Source organism: Salvelinus namaycush, chromosome 25 (assembly GCF_016432855.1).
Source record: "Salvelinus namaycush isolate Seneca chromosome 25, SaNama_1.0, whole genome shotgun sequence".
NCBI classification, from domain to species: Eukaryota; Metazoa; Chordata; class Actinopteri; order Salmoniformes; family Salmonidae; genus Salvelinus; species Salvelinus namaycush.
Window position 1 is genome coordinate 26,114,538 of NC_052331.1, and position 22,763 is coordinate 26,137,300.

At 42.9% G+C, this 22,763-nt stretch overlaps 1 protein-coding gene across 7 annotated transcripts in view; it reads left to right on the forward strand.

The window, feature by feature from the left end:
* The window catches only part of LOC120020031 (paired box protein Pax-3-like), a 38,813-nt gene that overhangs the window by 1,046 nt on the left and 15,004 nt on the right, over window positions 1-22,763 (forward strand). The window contains exons 3-7 of one of the 7 annotated variants that reach the window (XM_038963459.1): window positions 415-544; window positions 1,043-1,189; window positions 13,218-13,417; window positions 14,351-14,516; window positions 15,308-15,531. In XM_038963459.1, the coding sequence (XP_038819387.1) occupies window positions 415-544; window positions 1,043-1,189; window positions 13,218-13,417; window positions 14,351-14,516; window positions 15,308-15,531 (867 nt within the window). Of the gene's footprint in view, window positions 1-414; window positions 549-1,031; window positions 1,194-13,217; window positions 13,418-14,350; window positions 14,517-15,307; window positions 15,532-22,763 lie in introns of all 7 variants that reach the window. The other 6 variants (XM_038963460.1, XM_038963458.1, XM_038963461.1 and 3 more) reach the window with 6 other exon arrangements.

A 22,763-nucleotide genomic window follows, 5' to 3' on the forward strand; every position in this document is an offset into this window, starting at 1 on the left:
CATCACTAACGGCAAGAGAGAGTTAATGGGAGATGACAGGCCATAAAAGTAACGTGCTATCTAAAAGGACACGTAATAATGTAGGCCTACAGTTTGTATAATTTATGGAATTGTCATACGCTATTAATACATTCCCAATTTGAAATAGCCTACTTTTTTCATTGATAAGGACATTTGGGCTGTGTTTTACGCGCACTTTTACACACTCTATTTACCCACCAAGTGGATGTAGAGTCAAAACCTAGGTTTTATAAACTATGTCAAGTAAACAATCAAACTCAACAGAAGCAAGCACAGGCCTATCCCTTAGGCTACTTATTTTGTATTGTGCAATGTCTAATTTATTCAGAAAGGAAACCGTATTTTGCAACAACAATATATTGAAAGAAATGTGTATGCATTCTTGGCATGAAGCAGACAACCACCCCAGACGTGGACAAGAAGATCGAGGAATACAAGAGAGTCAACCCGGGAATGTTCAGCTGGGAAATCAGGGATACATTACTCAAAGACGGCATCTGCGACAGAAACAACGTCCCCTCAGGTAGTTAAATTTTTTAAATTTTATTTACCAATTTGTAATACGTACAACATCACTAAAATACATATTTTACAATATATCTACACTTTTCAAATAATGTCATCCATAATAAACAAATATGGACGGTAGGATATAGGGCTACTTGACTGAAATCGTCTAAACTTTTGCGTAGTAAAAAAGGCAATGTTGCAAATATTTTGTCAAGAGAGGATATACTAGCCTAGGCCTAAGAAATCATAACCGCAGTTGGCTAAATAACGAAAACAGTATTTGCATGTACATGTAAACTTATCTGAAAGTTTAAAAGTATGCCATGCATTGCCTAATAAAACATCATATGAATGCCATGTGTGAACAAATCAACCGGTGCTATAGTGGCAATATGAATGAAATGTTAGTATATCTAATACCTGTTTTGACACAAGTTTGCTCATTATCCCGTATTCCTGCATGCATTTAAAAAATAACGTAGGCCTATCATTTTATATTTTGTTTCGAAAGTGAGTTCAATCAGCCGCACCATGCGTTGTAAATTCGGGGGAGGTGCAGGAGAAGACGAGGAGGACGATGATGAAATCGAGAAGAGGGAATTGGAAGAGAACGAAAGAAGGGCGAAACACAGCATCGATGGCATCCTCGGGGATAGATGTAAGTAATGGTTTTAATTAAAAGCAGTGCAGAGCACTGGCGAATTTGATGTGGCCTAGGCGACGATGTTGAGTTCTATTGGACAAGTGTGCAATTCTGATTTAGATAGGCCTACTTATTTTTTATTTCAGAATTAGTACCATCGTATACTTTTTTTCCTCTCAGTTTTCTATATTTGGTTGTGATAAAATATGTGTAGAGTTATTCTTTAGAAGTTTCTTAAAGGTTTGTTTATTTGTTGGCCTCTTGAGTCTGTTGGTGGAACATTTAGGGAAATTGAGAATGGGGAAAATTAGTATTTGTCTCTTAACGATACTGAGTTACAAGATATCTGTACCATTTCAATTCAGAGGACAGACGAGACTCAGTTGGTGTAGCCTAAAGAAAGTATAATCATGAATTGGAATAGTCCTACAATTTGATTTATGGAAATAGGAATTATATTTCATTTTCAGTTATTCAATTTAATTACGCAATTTCCCAATAATGGATTGAATAAAGTTGGAATCAATTATATACGTCCAGAAATTGTTTAGTAAATCTGTTGACCAGAATTGTATTTTACTTTTGTTTTCTTGGGCTACGGTTGGTTTATAAAGTGGAATGAGTCCTGTGCATATTATATTTTTTTACTTGAACATAAAAAACGAACATTCAAAAACCAATGGCACTTGACATATAACTATTATGTACATTTTTGCAACATAGTCTATTGTTTATGAATTTGGAGTTCTGAATTGTATGCCTATAGGCTATTATTTCTAAACGAAACTTTTACAAAAGCCAAACGTTTCCATATGAAGTTGATCAAACATTTGCCCAACGGTTCCGTCCCCCATAAAAAGAGACGGTTCCTCTGCACACAATCCGGCACTTGAGGATGAACTTGGGAGACAAAGGCGCGAGAGTCCATTGAGACTCACACTTCGGCATCTCGCGCACAAAGGCCTGCTATAGCAAGCGGCTCAGTGGTGTACAAAAAGACGCCAAACCTTTTCAAAATGTGGAGAGAAAGGGAGAAAAAATGCGCTGACAAAGGGCTGGGAGAAGACATTATGGAACCGCAATAAGCGATGAATAATTCAGATAACACCGATAGCAAATCCGGCCTGTTTTATAGACAGCGCGCCCAGAGAAAAAAATGCCGTATTCACCTACAAAATGTTACTTTGGAGTGTTTCTCAACGTCAGGAGATGGCGTGTACCATTCCGAGTCCGAGAAAAAGAGACAGCATCTATTTCTCCCCGTGACCTGGATTTTCCCGAACACCTGTTGATTGGTGACCTGTTGTGTTTTCGGGAATGTAGGCTCTAGGATATCATAGGCCTTTCCCATTATGCTTATAGTAGGCTAAATGGACTTGACATGCTTATTCACTTTTTTTTTACATAGTTATACAATTCTAGAAATGTGAGCATATTATTATTGCCTATGTAGTAGTTCATAAAATGTCTGAAGTGCCCAGTGCCCAGTGCCCATTGCCTGCTTTGTTTATATATAGATATATAAATATATCTATATATATTTTTTAAATATATCTATTTCGTTCCACTTATAGCAAATACATCTAGGCCACATTAGATAAATAACTATCAAACATATATATATATTTTTTTAAACATTTGTACTTCCCCTCCAAGCATCCTCAAATGATTGAGCCCACATCGCTCTTTTACGCATGGTCTTACTAGTCCTTACTGCATCAGTCATCGCAGTGAAAACCTTTTCTAGTAGATTAAACTCAAACCTTTTATTTTTCTCCACTTTCATCTCCGGACAAAGCCCGCCCCCTTCCTCTTCGCCCGGGGCGCGCGCATTCATGCAATAACACCGCTTTCCTCCCTCTTTCCAGGCGAGGCATCGCGAATACAGATCAGGATAGTCAATTGACTTTATTAACCTTTAAAAGTGACTCTGCCAGTTTGGTTAAGGTCTTTCCTGCAGGGTTGGAACGAATTTGTAGGCTTGTATTTTGTTGCATTTATGGTGCGCCTTTATGATTGTGTTTCGATATCTGATATTATTCTCCCCAATTTTCTCTGTAATCTATTCGTGTTGATGCCTTGTTAAGATAGATTAGACAGCCTTGCAGATATTATGAGATAGGCCTATGAACCGGATGTAGACGTTGTAAAAAGTCAGGAACAGCAAGGCATAATAAAACGTTGCAACAAGTGATGTTCAATTGTTATTACGGGCACAATATGATTAACAGCCCATTTATTTTCAAACATGCCAAACATCTGAATGAACTAAAAGTAATTGTTTTGATGTGTTATCTATTTCAACAGAAATAGTTTAGTGTTATGGAAGGATTATTCTAGGTGTTTGCTTTCAGTACCTGGACCCCATGTTACATTATCATCCGCATTATCAACATGATCTTATCCATAATGACTACATCAACTTATAAACTCAGTGCAAACTCAGGTGTTGATAATGCCATATCCTTTTCCCCTCTTTTGTGTGTCTGTGGAAGTAGTTGGTCTTGTTGTTTTCTTTGTCCTTTAAAGCTCTTAATTAGAATATGAAAAGGCTGTTTTGGGTATGAGGACGGTGTCTTCTGGCCAAATATTGATTAAGTTGGTGTTTGTAGAGGCGATAGTTGTGGGAGAGAAAGGACTGTTGCTCTCTGCCCCTTTCTCTTCGGCCTCCATTGTTGGCTTCCCTTAAGTGCCGAGATCAAAGCTGCTCCGTTTAGATTTATTTGTCTGGTAAAAGGCCACTGCAGAGTTCTGTGGCCGGGATAAAAGTAGCTATACTGGGACTGGGTAGCTACTATATCTGCACGGTATTACAGGGAACCTAGAGCATTCTGGGAAAAGGATGCCCCCAAGCAAATTGGAAATGTTGCGCTTTTAATCAGGAAATTAATCTGATGTTAAATGATTCCAATTCCTGTTTAACTGTAATAATGACGTTTAGCGGAAATAAAATATAACTATATACAATTGATTTACTATATATAACTGCGAGTCCTTAAAATGGTTGTGTTATTATCATGATAAAAACGGTTGTACCTTCTACTAGAAGTAGCAGTGAGAGGCATTAGTACAGGAAATAGTAAATACATAGTATCTTTAACAACAAATTAATGTTGATGAAAAAAATATCTAGAAACGTATCCACCTAAATCTTGCATTAGCAAGTTCCATAAATGATACTGGCATGTAAAGTGCCTCCAGAACGGAATAGATGGTTACATTTATTAATCAATAAATACCTGCACAGTAAGTGGCTCCTAATTAATGACACCGTTCCTCTGTATGACTATATCACCAATGACACTCCTTTAGCCCCATTTAGCTAATTAAAAGTAACCAATTTCATGATAGAGGAGTGGCCTTCTCTTGCAGATTCCATTTAAAACGATGGGAGAGAGAGAGAGAGAAGGAGGGAGAGGAGAAAAAAAGAAAATACAAACAGTCAAAGGGATAACTTCTCTTAAAATGGAGTCCTGCGGTGCCAAATTGAATAAGCCCAGTTCTTTCAAATCTGCCATGGTGAACGCAGTCAACATGTAATAATTGGTTTCATTGAGGCACATTCCAACAATCTGCTCCCATTCTCCTGGCTCCATTGTCTTGGGGCAGGCAAATAGCCAGGGGACAGGAGGAATCAAGTGCTGACAAAACATGAAAGATTTAGCTGCTTTTGTCAAAGAAACTGAGTAGGACTTTGTTTGTGTAAATAAAGTGGGGAAAATGGCTCCCCACTACTTTGGCATGGACTAAGAGAGAGTAGAGATTGAGAATAAAAGACAGAGAGAAGAGAGAGAGGGATACAGGGAGAGAGAAAGATATCGATTACGGAGAAAGTGAGACATTTTTCAACATAGCATGAATACACCGTAATATGCGTACTTTGCAATAAATGTGGTTGATTTTTAATCATATCATTGACTGATATGATTTGTCTGAATGTATATACGCAAACCATATAAACCAATTAGAACGTTCCATAATGCCTATTCTTCCAGGGCATTTAGAAATGTCAATAGACCCATGTATATCACACAGTCAGTCAGTAATAGCCTAGTACAAGCTCAGGTCAGGAATACACCGATACCCCCTCAGATAGAACAGGGAAAACCATCAGGGAAGATGAACAGGGAAAACCATCAGGGAAGATGAACAGGGAAAACCACCAGGGAAGATGAACAGGGAAAACCATCAGGGAAGATGAACAGGGAAAACCATCAGGGAAGATGAACAGGGAAAACCATCAGGGAAGATGAACAGGGAAAACCATCAGGGAAGATGAACAGGGAAAACCATCAGGGAAGATGAACAGGGAAAACCATCCGGGAAGATGAACAGGGAAAACCATCAGGGAAGATGAACAGGGAAAACCATCAGGGAAGATGAACAGGGAAAACCATCAGGGAAGATGAACAGGGAAAACCATCAGGGAAGATGAACAGGGAAAACCATCAGGGAAGATGTACAGGGAAAACCACCAGGGAAGATGAACAGGGAAAACCATCCGGGAAGATGAACAGGGAAAACCATCCGGGAAGATGAACAGTGAAAACCATCAGGGAAGATGAACAGTGAAAACCATCAGGGAAGATGAACAGGGAAAACCATCAAGGAAGATGAACAGGGAAAACCATCAGGGAAGATGAACAGGGAAAACCATCAGGGAAGATGAACAGGGAAAACCATCAGGGAAGATGAACAGGGAAAACCATCCGGGAAGATGAACAGGGAAAACCATCCGGGAAGATGAACAGGGAAAACCACCAGGGAAGATGAACAGGGAAAACCATCCGGGAAGATGAACAGGGAAAACCATCAGGGAAGATGAACAGGGAAAACCATCCGGGAAGATGAACAGGGAAAACCATCCGGGAAGATAGACATTGATTTTCTGTATTTCTTTAACGTTGTGTATTTGTCAACGGTCCATGCGTTTTTAAGGTGTTTTAGTGAATTAAGCAGGGGGATGGAGAGAGATGGAGAGAGAGATGGGAGACTGTCTCCAGTCACAACAAACGAAAGCCTCATTGCAACCAATGGAATGTTTTCTACAGGCTACTTTCCATCTCTGCCTCCAGGCAGAGCAACAGAGAAATCCTAGAGTAGAGAAAAGCTGGGTTTTTGACTCTGTGTGATCCATGGCTGTCTCCCTGCCTGGGTTATAACTACTTATGTAAACCCAACTGAACTTGGCAGGTGGAACTGTACTGTAACAATATGCCAAACCAGAAATCCAAAGCCACAATACCTGGAATATAGCAACTGTTTCTAGGAGATTGATGTTGGATAGAGGGATCAGAATTCATTCCAGGGCTAAGAGTTTTTAACCTCAGTGATAGATTAATAGTGGATGTATCCTAGGGAATTTGGTGTTAGGTGTCCTACAAGCTCTCACAGTCTCACGTCAGAATTAGTCGATCATCCATGTTTCTCAAATTTCAAATTATGAAGTTGTTCCAAACGTCCAATTTCGAGGTGTTTAAGGTTAAGTTTAGGCATTAACTCAAATTCTTAAGGTTAGGCATGAACTCTGAATGGTTAAGGTTTGGGATAGGCTTAAAACTAAAATATCAAAAACAACTTCCTATTGCTGGATTTGAACATGCCACCTTTGGAATCAGAGGCAGATGCTTATGCTTATTCCCCTCTACCATCCCTGTCCACAATGGCCTTTTTCCTGTTTCCTGCAAACCATTTAAAATATTGTCAGCTGGTTAGTTAGCGACGTCCAGATTCTGCTGGCTAGCATTTTTAGAGAATGTAGCTATGCTAGTGGAAACAGATTGCATCAGTTAGTGTTGCATTCAAAAGCATCCCCCCTCCTATTCACTTCCAGATTTACTCCTCTCACCCTAGCTATACACACCACATTCACTTTAGCCTACGTCACAGCATCACTCTCAAGACTGGCTTATCTGCAAGTGAATGGCTCTATGCTTCATTAAAGCTTCTTTCTCCACTGGCACCCGCATTGTGATCGGCATGATATAACTCAAAGGACAATTAATGAATGCAGGGCAACTTTGAAGTGAGGGAGCGGGGTCCTGCCCTGGACCTGCCCCTCGTTGCTGATAGACTCCGTCACATTCTCCCCACTGCCCTGAGAGACAGTTTGAAGTGGCTGAAAGAGAAAGAGAGAAGAAGAGAGAAGAGAAGAGCGACCAATAGAAGGTTAAGGAGAGGAGTCCCTGTATAAAAAGAGCTCTCTATTTCCTTGGAAATATTAGCCAAGCAAAACTCTGTGATGGTTGAGGATAAAGGAGTTGGAAGAGAATGGAGTCGGGGGGCCGAGGGCGAGGAGACTCCTGGTAAAAAAGGTTCGGACACAATGAGATAGTTAATTGAGTAAAGCCAGACAGCGTTGTCAATCACTTAACTTTGTTTAGCCAGGCTTTTTTGTTGTTGAATAGCAGTTTAGTTCAGCGTAGAAGGGAAGGGACACGGTAGAGTAATTTCGTGGCTCTTTTTAGCTGTCTTCTCACGGAAAAAAATATATCTGCAGCTGTTTTTTCATCAGTATTCGTACATCTCAACTGTCTTCGACTCGATCAATCTCTCACTTCTGTGAGAGAAGCTTAGAAAAATCCCACAAATGTCAAAACGTAAAACTAAAGAAACCAGGACAGACAGACTAACAAGTAAAGGGAGAAACAGAAAGAAAGACACATCACAGCCAATAACATTTGTTATGGAAAAGAAGAGAAACTGAGGAATGTGACGGTGGTTGAACTCTCTGGCCGTTCACTGCCTATGATGTTTTGTGGAGAGGTGATGTTGGGCTGTAAAGGGGTAGGTAGCCCCCATCCGCCCCTCTCCTGTCCTCCTCCCATCTCCGGCAGTACATGTCAGTGTGGTTTGGGCAGGGTCAGAGGGCGGCTCAGGGTCACTGCCTGTTAAAACTATCTCCTCCTCAGGAAGAGAGGGTTAGAATAATGTTTAGTTCACCATGACAGCTAATGGACTCCCGTTCCGTTCCTCTGGGCTATAGAACATATTACATAGACATCCTATATTACATGGAAATCCTGCATGGATGTGTAATGCTAAAGTGAATTGGAATGATGATGGTGATTGCTTGGTGTGAAGCTGTGAGAGTAGGCCCACTAGGCCCATTATGCACCTGGGGAGCGGGTGGCTTGGGCAGCTGGGCAGGGGTGGGTCGGTGCTGGGGGGGAGCGTGTGGCAGACTGGCCTGTTCATGTGGCCCTGCATGGATGCTGTGCCGCTGCTTTGTCCCTTCTCTGGGGGTGGCAATGCCACCGTGAAACTGTCACCTCACTCCACCCCACTGGAACTAAATAATAAGATGCCCACACTGGCTCCATATAATGCCCTGCACAGGGCCGTTTGTCACTTCAGCTATATTAGAGAGTGATACATCTTTTTAGAGATGCTCTTCCTCCCCATCCTCCCTTCTTTCTCCTCTCTTTCTCCCCACACTGTTAACTCCAGCTGGGGTCAAAAGCTCTCAGTTAACCATTATGCCCCGTGTGCATCTGCTGAGTCTGGCCCTAGCATTTCCCTGTCACGCCTCCATGGCGATGATGTACTGTTTTATTCAGTGAGTAGGCCAGTGAGTCCTACTCTCTGAAAGGGCCAGATCTACTTCCCTGGGCAAATAGCTAGTTTATTTGTCTCTTCTGCCTTTTGTTTTGGGTGCAGAGGAACACATGTCAGCAGCTCAATTACCCTCTATAGTAAGAACCCCTAGAGGATGGGCTGCCCGCCCCTACGACCGTTCTCGTCATAAACAACCCCATATGGCCCTCTCTCTAAACCCTTTCTCTCTTTAGGCTTCTCTCTTTTTCTATTTCTCTCTCTCTCTCTCCTCTCTCTCTCTCTCTCTCTCTCTCTCTCTCTCTCTCTCTCTCTCTCTCTCTCTCTCTCTCTCTCTCTCTCTCTCTCGCTTTCTTTCTCTTTCTACGTCTTTATGCTGAGATTGCAAAAGCACAGAGTGCACAGGTTATATTTTAGTGTGTGTGTGTGTGTGTGTGTGTGTATTGCCGACTCTCTCTGTGTGTGTGTGTGTATCAGTCACTATGTGTGTGAGTGATGTCTCTCCTCATATTGACATCTCAGAGTAGGGTGGAGAGTTGAATGCTTGCCAGGGTGTGTCTTGTCTTGGCCACTGCACTCTACACAGTCAACAAAGCCAGTCCCTATTGGAGGTCTGGTCTGTGTGGAGGTTTTCCTCTATTGTTAAATACAGTTCTACTGCAGGTGATCTTAATGGACAGAGACAGCTTGACGGTTCACATCTGTGTGTGTGTGCCCTGCCTGTCTGCTCCCTGGATCGATAAAGCATTAGTTTAGCTCAGGTTTGTGTGTGTGCTTTTTTGTTGTTGTGTGTGTCCTCTGTAAGTCGGTGTGTGTGTGTGTGTGCTTGCATGTGTTTGTGCGTGCAAGTGTTAGAGCTGGTTTCTGTGTGAACAGCACATCAATGTCTGTAATAGTTTAAGAGACAAGCACTGTCTAACACAAACTACCTGTTTAAATCTATCTCTCTGTCTATCCTTACTGTGGAACTCTACCATCCTTATGCAATGTATCCTTTATCTACTGGCCTTGTCCTGCTTTGTTTAAATGTCTATTTTACTGGGTAATTCAACAGCAAAACCAATTTCCCCCTCAGGGATAATAATCTATCTTCCCATTGTGGTCAGAGACACAGCCAAACTGTTGAGTATTTTGTATTCTCAGCACCCTGGTGCTTTAGCTCCAGCGTAACATTTGATTTGGGTGTTGAAGTGAGGAGGTCGAGGCCTCCCTTTGTGTGTTTACTATCCTCTTCTCCTGTTTGCTGACGGGAATGTGTGGGAACACTGTTGCTCCGTGTTCCTGCGCCTGCGTTCCCCTCTCATCCCGATCCTCCGCGACGTCGGAACGTGGTTGGTCTTCTCATACTCTAAAGCTGTTGTGGCGAGGGGGAGGGGGGGATGTAGAGAGAGCATGAGTAACAAGAAACAGGGAAGTGAATTGATGGAAATGGACGTGATGTAAGGGACAGTTTTAAGAATGAACGGCACAGAGCAAGGGAGTAGAGAGCATCCTCAATTTATCTCCTTCCTGTCCTGCCATCCTGGTTCCCTCTATAGCACCCCTGAACCCCTGCCCACATACACTCTTCTCCAGGTGCATTCAGCTCCCCTCTCAGTTACCCCCTCTCTCAACCCCCCAACCCCCATCCCTCCTCCAATCCCCATGCCCCTCTCGGTTTAGGTGGAAGGTGGGATAGGGGGGCGCTTCCCTGCTGTGCCCCTCCACAGCCCACAATGGCCCCTCTCTGGCCCTCTTTGTGCTCCCACCACCCCCCCTTGCTCCACCACCCCCCCTCGACTCCCTCAGCTCCCCAGCCCCCCACTCCCCTGCCGGGCAGGTGACAGGGCCCTGAATGCGGGCCTGGGCAGCCCTGATGGATCCTACAGATGGAGCGTGGAAATTGACCCAATAGAGCCCTGCCAGGCCTCTCCCCTCCGCCATACAAAGGAACCCAGGCCACATCACTCCCAAAGAGAGAGAGGGAGAGAAAGAGAGAAAAAAAAGTCCGGAGGATGACAAAAGTAACACTGTCATTTGCCATTAACGGAGTGGCCGTGATGTAGAGTTTTTGCGGCAGTTAGTAATAATAAAAACAGGGAGCGAGGAAAAAGAGAGAGAGAGAGAGAGGAATGCTCCACCTCCACCCTGCAGCTAACATGATACAGTGCCGCTGGGGTGCTTTATGAACTCTCACTCTCTCGTTGAGTCTCTCATTTTCAGCTCTAGCACTCTCTCTCTCCTTCTTTTATATCTCTCTCTTCTCTCCTTTAAATGGTAATGACTGTGAAGTTTGTTTAGTCTTTTTCTTTTTTATCTCTTGATTAATCCGTTTCTTGTTTTGTGAATGATTTGAAAGTCCAGTGGCTTTTGGGGGAGAATTTGAGATTAGAGGGTAGTATCCAAAATACTAGTTTGTAGTTTATAAGTTGTAAATGTAAAATTCATGGCTGAAAAAAATCCTTCACTATACTTTTTTCAGTTTTCAGTTAGGCTTCATGCTGTGTTCCAAGCCTCTCCTCACCATTGCTGCCAAAGTACCACAAACGTCCTAGCCAGACCAGTATTCGAAATCACGGCTGAAAACTATCTGCCCTGATGGATATTTGCTCTTTACGTCCAACAACTCTCCCATGAATCTCTCTGCTCTCAATGCTCTGTCCGGTACCCCTGGTCCGAATCTATTAAAGTGCTCTTCCCGGCGTCGGAATCTTGATTTTGGCGTTCCAGAGCCGGAGCAGAATTCCCATAGCTAAAACTCTCGTGTAATGCCTGAACGGGCTTTCACTGGCAACCAGCACAAGCATTTCCTACTCGGCTCCAGGGGCTGGCGCTGAGGGGACTGGAGAGACGGGAGCCCAACTCGCCTGCCTGCCTGGCTCTCTTTTTAATTAAACCTCCTAAATCTGGAGAGGAAAGAGGAGGGGAAAGGAGAGGAGAGGAGAGGAGGAGGGGAAAGGAGAGGAGAGGAGGAGGAGGGGAAAGGAGAGGAGAGGAGGAGGAGGGGAAAGGAGAGGAGAGGAGGAGGAGGGGAAAGGAGAGGAGAGGAGGAGGAGGGGAAAGGAGAGGAGGAGGGGAGGGGAGAGGAGGGGAAAGAAAAGGAGAGGTTACCTCCATTAACCATTCTCTCTCCACTTCTCTCTGTCTCTTTCCTCCTCTCTGATGCCTCAATGAGAGACATGCAGTGGAATTGATTTGGGAAATACTATCACCAGAATATAACTTTATTTGCCTTTAGGAGCACAGACTTGTGGCTCACAGAGCTCAGTCACATCTTCTGTCTGACTTCATGATTAGATGGTCTCAGGCAAGGAGCTCAAGGGAGTGGAGTTTAACCCTTTCTATCTGTAGCCATCTGCGTTGGAAACATTGTTATAGAGAAAAAGCAACGCGTGAAATCAGAGGTCCTAGACACAGCAGATGCATGTGTGAGTGTGAGTGTGTGTATACATTTTGTGTGTGTGTGTGTGTCGAGGGCATTGCATACACGTAATGGTAGACAATGGGTGGCTGTCACGCTAGTTTGAGGAGCCTAATCATTATTTAATAGACGGCTAGCTTCTCCCCATGTGCTGCTTTAGTTGTTCAGTCTCTCAGCCTCAAGCCTTCATTCACCTCTCTTCTGCTGAATTAGGCCTTAAAGGCCCTCTCTCTCTGTCTCTCTGTCTCTCTGTCTCTCTGTCTCTCTGTCTCTCTGTCTCTCTGTCTCTCTGTCTCTCTGTCTCTCTGTCTGTCTGTCTGTCTGTCTGTCTGTCTGTCTGTCTGTCTGTCTGTCTGTCTGTCTGTCTGTCTGTCTGTCTGTCTCTGTCTCTGTCTCTGTCTCTGTCTCTGTCTCTGTCTATTCTTCCGTCCCTCTGTCCAGCAGCCCTTAACTGAGCAAACAGATTAAAGCCACAATCTGGGATAAATGTTTCATCCAAAATGGCACCCCTGTCACTTATGTTGGCAGATTAGGCAGCACCTGCCTGGTGATAGGCGCCTCTCTCCCTGCTTGTCTTCCTCTATAGAATGCTATCTCCACAGTGCGCCCAGCATGAATGAGACTAGAGGCCTAGGGGATATCCTACTTTGCCCTACAGGGATACGACTCCTTTAATCCATGTTTAAGCAGACTACTGGTCTCACTGGGCTCTTTTGATCACCTTATGATCCACTGGTGCCTGTGGGGAGTTAAAAAGGGGTGTTCAGGATATATTTAAAGTGATCTCTCCCTGTGAAAGCCATAAGCTCCTAGTCATAGTTGGGGGAGATCTAGATATGTTATTCCCTGACCACAGGAGCTGCCCAGGAAAACTCTGGGCCTTAGTCATTACATTACATTGCAGGATTTATACCAAATCTTTGACACCTGTTGCTTCCGTGTGTCTCGCTAATAAAGGTGCAAGCGTTTACTTTACATTCCAAGTCTTCTGGCATTTTGTTGTTCCCTTCTTCCAAAAATAACAGCCTTCCTCATTTAGTTTTTCCAAACGGCCAATCAGAATAACCATTATGTGTTGCGTGTTTGCAGCCAGCCACTCAGACGAGGGTTCGGATGTGGACTCGGAGCCAGGCCTGCCACTGAAGAGGAAACAGCGTCGCAGTAGGACCACCTTTTCAGCCGAGCAGCTGGAGGAGCTGGAGAGAGCCTTTGAACGAACGCACTACCCAGATATATACACCAGAGAAGAGCTAGCTCAGAGGGCCAAACTCACAGAGGCCAGAGTACAGGTTAGTGAAGACCAATATACACACACACACACACACACACACACACACACACACACACACACACACACACACACACACACACACACACACACACACACACACACACACACATACATATTATGGAGGTCTTTGTCCACAGTCCCATACAACCCATCCGGACATCAGTCACGAGACATCAGTCATGAGTCAGCTGTACACACACACACACACACACACACACACACACACACACACACACACACACACACACACACACACACACACACACACACACACACACACACACACACACACACACACACACACACACACACACACACACACACACACACACACACACACACACACACACACACACACACAGAGGACCCTACTGTGTCTTCAGTTATGAGAGTTTCCTGTTTTGACCTCTTGTAAAAAATATTCACAAAAAGAAACTAAAATAGAAGCCTGAATTAGAAAGTCTTTATTAAGATAGATAAAGGGATTTCATTGGGTTATGTGCTTGATTTACACTAGTCTCTATGTAAACCCGTGACTGAGTTAGACAAGGAGGTGATGTCACTGTGGTTTCACTGGGCTCCAGATGTTCATACTGTATCTCTATGTCTGTTCTGCTTGAGGCTACAGCGCAGATACACACACACGATACGCATACACATACTGTATGCGCACGGGCACACACACACATACACAATGAATACTCTCACATAGGCATGCCTATTCACACTTGCACACGCACACAAATACACACACACACACACATAGAAGTGTTTAAATACAAACACAATGAATACACCCACCCACACACATACACAGAAGTGTTTAAATACACACACAATGAATACACGTTAGCATTCCCATACACACACACACAGATTTTCTATTTTTCACAATAATTGATTCTCACATCTTTTATTTGATTTTTATTAGGTGTGGTTCAGCAACAGGAGAGCCAGGTGGAGAAAACAGGCGGGAGCCAATCAGCTGATGGCATTTAATCACCTGATCCCTGGCGGTTTCCCACCTTCGGCCATGTCGAGTTTGCAGCCCTATCAGCTGTCAGACAGCCCCTACCCTCCCACCTCCATATCACAAAGTGAGCACAACTTCACCTTCTATTTCTCTCTCTGATCTTGTTTTATACGAGCACACCAAAGTTCATCTACAAATCACATTTACATTTTAGTCATTTACAGGAGCTCTTGTCCAGAGCGGCACTTACAGTTAGTGCATTCAAGTAGGGGTGGGAGGGCCAAGAGACCAGAGGTGGCTGAACAGAGTGCTCGGGATGGGGTGTAGGGTTTGAGCATAGCCTGAAGGTAAGGAAGGGCAGTACCTCTTGCTGCTCCGTAGGCAAGTACCATGGTCTTGTAGTGGAAATGTTATTTGTCACATGCTTCGTTAACAACAGGTGTAGACTAAAAGTGAAATACTTACTTACGGGCCCTTCCCAACAATGCAGAGAGAATAAATACACAATGAGTAACAATAACTTGGTTATATACACAGGGTACCAGTTCCGAGTCGATGTGCAGGGGTACGAGGTAATTGAGGTAGATATATATACTGTAGGTAGGGATAAAGTGACTAGGCAACAGGATAGATAATAAACAGTAACAGCAGCGTGTGTGATGAGAAAAGAGTTAGTGCAAAAAGGGTCAATGCAGATAGCCCGGGCAGCTATTTGGTTAACTATTTATCAGACTTATGGATTGGGGGTAGAAGCTGTTCAGGGTCCTGTTGGTTCCAGTCTTGGTGCATCGCTACCGCTTGCTGTGCGGTAGCAGAGAGAACAGTCCATGACTTGATGTATTTGACTCAAAATCAATAGCCAAGCATTAATCCATTCCTCCTTTCTTTCTCTCTCTCTCCATCGTTCTCTCCCAGCAGTGTCAGAGCAGCCCAGTACGGTCCTCAGGCCTCAGCCCCTCCCCCCCACCTCGGTGCACCAGGGTGGGCTCAGCTCCTCAGCGGGGGCCCAGGACGGTAGTTCTGCCTACTGCCTGTCTTCTGGACGCCATGGCTTCTCCGGCTACTCGGAAAGCTTCGTGCCCCCGTCCGGCCACTCCAACTCAGTCAACCCCAGCATCAGCAATGGTCTTTCACCACAGGTCAGTTCACTGTTCAGTCCCGACTGTAGCTAATAGATTAATCATTTATGACATTTAGCAGCAGACTTTATTATCCAAAGACACTGACATTTAGCAGCATACTTTATTCTCCAAAGACACTGACATTTAGCAGCATACTTTATTATCCAAAGACACTGACATTTAGCAGCATACTTTATTATCCAAAGACACTGACATTTAGCTGCATACTTTATTCTCCAAAGACACTGAAATTTAGCAGCATACTTTATTCTCCAAAGACACTGACATTTAGCAGCATACTTTATTCTCCAAAGACACTGACATTTAGCAGCATACTTTATTCTCCAAAGACACTGAAATTTAGCAGCATACTTTATTCTCCAAAGACACTGACATTTAGCAGCATACTTTATTCTCCAAAGACACTGACATTTAGCAGCATACTTTATTCTCCAAAGACACTGACATTTAGCAGCAGACTTTATTATCCAAAGAGACTTGCATTTTGCTAGCAGCGCACATGGAAGAGCTTGCCTATGTTCCGCTCTGCAACATGTGGATTCCATAGTTTCAATAAGACATTTAGTACAGGTTTTATACCATTGGAATGGAAAAATCCTGTTTAGCGGTTGGTTCTAGATAACATTCAGAAGGTATATTTTCTCAGATGTTTTACAGATGTTTATCAAACTATCAGCAACATTTCAACAGCATGTCTTAAGCCTTTCAGTAGCATCTCAACAGTAAATCTCATCATGTTCAACAAGGTAGTTAAACAGGTGACAAACTCAAAACCGGATGTTTGTCAACAATACATGATACTAAATAATTTCAGTTTAGCAAAAAGTATCTTCTTATTTGAATATGGACCGCTAGCATATGAATAGACATGAGACAATTAAAGATGGAGGGAGTGTGAGAGAGGAAGATGACACAAATGAAAACTGAAAAGACAATTAAGGCCGATTACACAGTCATTAGCGTCCATGGCGGGTTCGGTATGCGGCGACGGGACCGTCCTAACAGGCGGAAAACAAGCTTTTAACTGCCACAAAGGGTGGCCAGGCCCCACGCAATGCATGCTGGGTCCTCACCCCTTGAGAGAGAGAGGTTCTCAGGCCTCCATCAGTGTCCTGCTTAGTGGTGATAAAAAAGAACGCTTCAGGCACATCTTCCTCTCTTTCTATGACAAGTGAACCCTGAGGGGGTGTGTGTGTGTGTGTGTGTGTGTGTGTGTGTGTGTGTGTGTGTGTGTGTGTGTGTGTGTGTGTGTGTGTTTGCTTGTCATTTTCATCAGCAATGACAACCTGGTGATCTGTAAAACCATTTGGGAAATGGACGATAATTGACTACTTTAACTACTTGAACAGCATTAACCTAACCACATTGGTTCCTTCACAAGCTAGTGCTAACTAGCCACAAGCCACCCCTTGGTAACACTATTCCATGTGTGATTAGCTGTGAGTAGAGTAGACTTCACACACAGAGATGCCTTCTTCTCTACTAGGAGGCCAAATCCATTAGATTACTTTTACTCTGCTTGGAGGCCAAAGGTGCTTCTCTCTCGTAGGTGTTTTCACCATCAGCCTCCCTGAGACAAACTGGGCTTTCCTTTAGCTTAGAGAGAGTGGCCATCTTAGCTTGCATAGGGAGACACGCACACATGTGCAAGCACACAGCAGTAGAGGTGTGTAGGTAAAATCACTGGGGAAGCCAAGCCAGGAAAAATAAGCCATATTACAACCTATGTGTATAATTGTGTTGTTTTCTCTGTAACCTGTTAATTCATATGCATTGACACTGTGATATATAGGCCTAAGGGCGAGACAATAAGAAGACACAGTGGCAGAATAAATTCAACCACACCTGTGTTTCATCACAAAACTGGAGAGCAACATCTGTCCGGTGAAGTCCACAATGCATATCGCATGTAACAAACAGTTACATGACCTACAGCATGGTCAAGTAAGTTAATGTTTCTCACATTTTCGGACTACTAAATAACTATTGATTTAGAACCAAGGAGAGTTAACGCAAGTCACAAAGAAGACAGGAGCTGCCTCCACTATTCCAGCACCATTTCAACATCATCAAATCACCTCTGCTTAGTCTAATACAGTGACAACTAAAAGATACCAAAAACAATTTAGTCCAATCAACGTAAGCTAAATATGATGTGGCTGTCCATGGTACTGATTTATGTGTGTGTGTGTGAGTGCGTGCGTGATTGCAAGTAGAACAAACATGTCCAAACTGGCTTCCCTGACTGCATTACTTCTTCTTTTTAGAAGAAACATTAACGTGTTGAACATTCTAAATGGTTTGCATAGCCAACTTACACACAGCTCTGACACACACTTACCCCACCAGACATGCCACCAGGGGTCTTTTCACAGTCCCCAAATACAGAACAAAGAGTACAGTATTATATAGAGCCATTATTGTATGGAACTCCCTTCCATCTCATATTGCTCAAATGAACAGCAAACCTGGTTTCAAAAACAGATAAAGCAACACCTCACAGCACAACGCCTCTCCCCTATTTGACCTAGATAGTTTGTGTGTATGTATTGATATGTAGGCTACGTGTGCCGTTTTTAAATTAATGTAGTTCTATCCTTGAGCTGTTCTTGTCTATTAATGTTCTGTATTATGTCATGTTTGGTGTGGACCCAAGGAAGAGTAGCTGCTGCTTTTGCAACAGCTAATGGGGATCCTAATAAAATACCAAATACCCTTGACACTTTGTTTTGGTGTGCCAGGACCATACACAGTTGAGCTCACTCAGTTTAGCTCAACGCTGATTGGCTATTATTATAATTTTTTATTATCAAGGGAGGCCAAATGCTCGCTGGCTTCCCTTGTATTCAATGCTACGGGCAGCAACGTCATACTCTTTTTGACCAGACAGCATCAGATAGATGGGCTACATGTACAGGTTGAGAGGGGCGCTGTTTTGCTCACTCAGATGCTTTCTCTGGTGAGAGACATATAACCTTTTGCGAATTGAAGGAAAATTATGAAACAGAGTGACGAAAGGTAAATTATTTTTTTCTTGGTAATTATTTTGGGGAAACCTGGCTTCCCTTGGCATCCATGAATACAAGCCACTGACACACACACACACACACACACACACGCACGCACGCAGTCAAACGCACACGTCGGGAATGTTTGTTTCCATATGGAATTGCAATCATGGAACGTTCCAGTGTGCTAATTGATTGCAATGAAGGAATCTATCCCGTAGTAATGTGGTGTGTAATTTATGCAAATTACTCACTTTGTTGACTAATTTGTTTTAATTAATGTATTCCTCTGCAAATTTGGATGTATACTGGAATATGCTCATTTGCATTTCAGACTGGATGGTATTTATGTGAGGAATGTAAATGAATACAAGAGAGGGAATGTAAATGAATACAAGAGCGGGAATGTAAATGAATACAAGAGCGGGAATGTAAATGAATACAAGAGAGGGATTGTAAATGAATACAAGAGAGGGAATGTAAATGAATACAAGAGAGGGAATGTAAATGAATACAAGAGAGGGAATGTAAATGAATACAAGAGAGGGAATGTAAATGAATACAAGAGAGGGAATGTAAATGAATACAAGATAGGGAATGAAAATGAATACAAGAGAGGGAATGTAAATGAATACAAGAGAGGGAATGTAAATGAATACAAGAGAGGGAATGTAAATGAATACAAGAGAGGGAATGAAAATTAATACAAGAGAGGGAATGTAAATGAATACAAGAGAGGGATTGTAAATGAATACAAGAGAGGGATTGTAAATGAATACAAGAGAGGGATTGTAAATGAATACAAGAGAGGGAATGTAAATGAATACAAGAGAGGGATTGTAAATGAATACAAGAGAGGGAATGTAAATGAATACAAGAGAGGGAATGTAAATGAATACAAGAGAGGGATTGTAAATGAATACAAGAGAGGGATTGTAAATGAATACAAGAGAGGGAATGTAAATGAATACAAGAGAGGGAATGTAAATGAATACAAGAGAGGGAATGTAAATGAATACAAGAGAGGGAATGTAAATGAATACAAGAGAGGGAATGTAAATGAATACAAGAGAGGGAATGTAAATGAATACAAGAGAGGGATTGTAAATGAATACAAGAGAGGGATTGTAAATGAATACAAGAGAGGGAATGTAAATGAATACAAGAGAGGGATTGTAAATGAATACAAGAGAGGGAATGTAAATGAATACAAGAGAGGGAATGTAAATGAATACAAGAGAGGGATTGTAAATGAATACAAGAGAGGGATTGTAAATGAATACAAGAGAGGGATTGTAAATGAATACAAGAGAGGGATTGTAAATGAATACAAGAGAGGGATTGTAAATGAATACAAGAGAGGGATTGTAAATGAATACAAGAGAGGGAATGTAAATGAATACAAGAGAGGGATTGTAAATGAATACAAGAGAGGGAATGTAAATGAATACAAGAGCGGGATTGTAAATGAATACAAGAGAGGGATTGTAAATGAATACAAGAGAGGGATTGTAAATGAATACAAGAGAGGGATTGTAAATGAATACAAGAGAGGGATTGTAAATGAATACAAGAGAGGGAATGTAAATGAATACAAGAGAGGGATTGTAAATGAATACAAGAGAGGGAATGTAAATGAATATATTGTTTTTACATTAACAGTGAGTGGATGAAAACCTGTAAAACGTTACAATTAGACATACCTACAAAGCTATGTAAACTATGCAGTCCTTACACAGCAAAGCCTCGCTACTGTGGATTGTTACAGTTTATTGTTCTTTTGAGTTATCTGATCGTTTATCAGTGCTGAATGGTATTTCTTGGTGGTATTGGGAGGTATTTGGAGCTTTAGTTAGTGAAAAATCAGTTCCTGTGGTGTTTTTTGTAGCTCTGTGAATGTTACACTTTGTTTATATGGTGTTTTAACAGTAGTGTATGAATATGTCGCCACTGAGTTAGTCCTATGCTATGACTAGTTCGGCCTATGCCCTGAGTGGTAGTGCTTCGGTTGGTAGTAAAACATAAAGGTTTAGGGAACTATATGACCATTCTAGCCTAGCCCAGTGTACTGTGGGCTAGATCCCTGTCGCATGGGGTCTCAGGCGTCTGGCTAGCTGATCCGTTGCATACCAGTGGAATCCTTTCTCACCAGCGCAGCAAGCGGTCGGGCTTTGCAAGCGTTGAGGCTTAATCCCCGGAACCACCGAAAAACAGAGACACCGCCGGCGCTTCAATCACAGAGCAGAGGAGCTGGAGAAATACATAGACTGGCTGAGACACATACGTGCGTTCATACAGTCTCAGACACACAAACAAACAGGCTTTTTTGATCAGGTTGCCTTATCAAATGGATTATACACAGTTATCTTCCCTCTAATGCTTTATCTAATCTCATCTCTGAGGACATATGTGTTAAATTCGCAGCAGTACAACATCCACAAGTAATTCATATCTATATGGTATTATCTTCTTTTATGTAAGCTTTATTTAACTAGGCAAGTCAGTTAAGAACACATTCTTATTTACAATGACGGCCTACCCCCGCCCAAATTGTGTGCCGCCCTATGGGACTCCCAATCACAGCCGGATGTGATACAGCCTGGATTCGAACCAGGGACTGTAGTGACGCCTCTTGCACTGAGATGCAGTGCCTTAGACCGCTGTGCCACTCAGGAGCCCAAATGCTGTGTGAACATGTCCACATTTTGGCTTTCCAGAAAAAAACCTTCCTGTATACTTTCTCACCCTCAACACACACGCACACACACGCACACGCACACGCTGTGAGATGAATGGGGTGTGTTGACCTCCATATGTTTCCCATTTGTAGTCAGTCACACATGAGCATGTTCCTCAGACGCATTAGGTTAGATTCCTCTGACAGCGCTCCTGTAAATTACATACCCTTAGACAGATAGTGTGTGTGTGGCTGTCCGGCCTTTTGTGTGTGGATGTGTTTAACTATACTTGTGGAGACCAGAAGTCCCCACAAGAATAGTAAAAAAAAATTGGGGGACCAACTGAGGACATTTTGTTGGTCCCTACAAGGTCAAATGCTATTTCTAGGGGTATAGGTTTAAGGTTAGAATTAGGGTTAGGAGCTAGTGTTAGTTTTAGGGTTAGGAGCTAGGGTTAGGTTTAGGGTTAAGGTTAGGTTGTCGAGTTAAGGTTAGGGTTAGGGGTTAGGGAAATAGGATTTTGAATGGGACTGAATTGTGTGTCCCCACAAATTTAATTGTGTGTGTGTGTGTGGCTGCCAGGTGGGGAAGCAACACGATTATCCTTCAATCATTCACCATTAGTTCAGCCTCTTTTTAAACGGTCTCTTTTTTTCTCACAGTTTTCTCTCTCTCTCTCTCTCTCTCCTATCTCTCTTCTCCTCTCTTCTCTCTCTCTTCTCCTATCTCTTCTCTCTGTCTTCTCTCTCTCTCTCCTCTCCTATCTCTCTTCTCTCTCTTCTCCTATCTCTTCTCGCTCTCTTCTCTCTCTCTCTCCTCTCCTATCTCTCTTCTCTCTCTCTATCTTCTCTCCTCTCCTATCTCTTCTCTCTCTGCTATCTCTTCTCTCTCCTATCTCTTTTCTCTTTCGTTCTTCTCTCTCTCTCTCTCTCCTATCTCTCCTATCTCTCCCCTATCTTCTCTCTTCTCCTATCTCTTCACTCTCTCTCCCCTATCTTCTCTCTCTTCTCTCCTGTCTCTTCTCTCCTATCTCTTCTCTCTCTCTCCTCTCTCTTCTCTTCTCTCCCTCTCCTATCTCTTCTCTCTCTCATATCTCTCTAAAGGTCCCTTTCACTCCACCTATTTTCCCCTCGTTTTGACGACACCTCTTCTCACGCAAACTCTCATGCAGCTGTTCACTATGTATCACCAAGGAGACCTCTTAACCCTTGACATCAGAAACAAAAAGTGCCGCACACACACACACACATACACACACGCTTATTGGAAATGTGTTAAAGAATCATACTCCTTTTTCCCACGTACCCTGTGGCCTCTCCTTGTTGGCCCCACAAGGACACGGTGAATTTGGGCATCAAATGAGAAAGCTGGAGAGGGAGGAAGGGAGAAGAGAGAGAGAGGGGTGGGGGTGGGTGAAAGGGAGAGAAGGAGAGAAAGAGGAATGGGTTATTCACGTCTGTTTTTCTCCTTTACTATACTGTCCAAACACACAAAAGGTCATTCATAAAAGTATACCACACTGTTGAACACACCACCTGTTTTA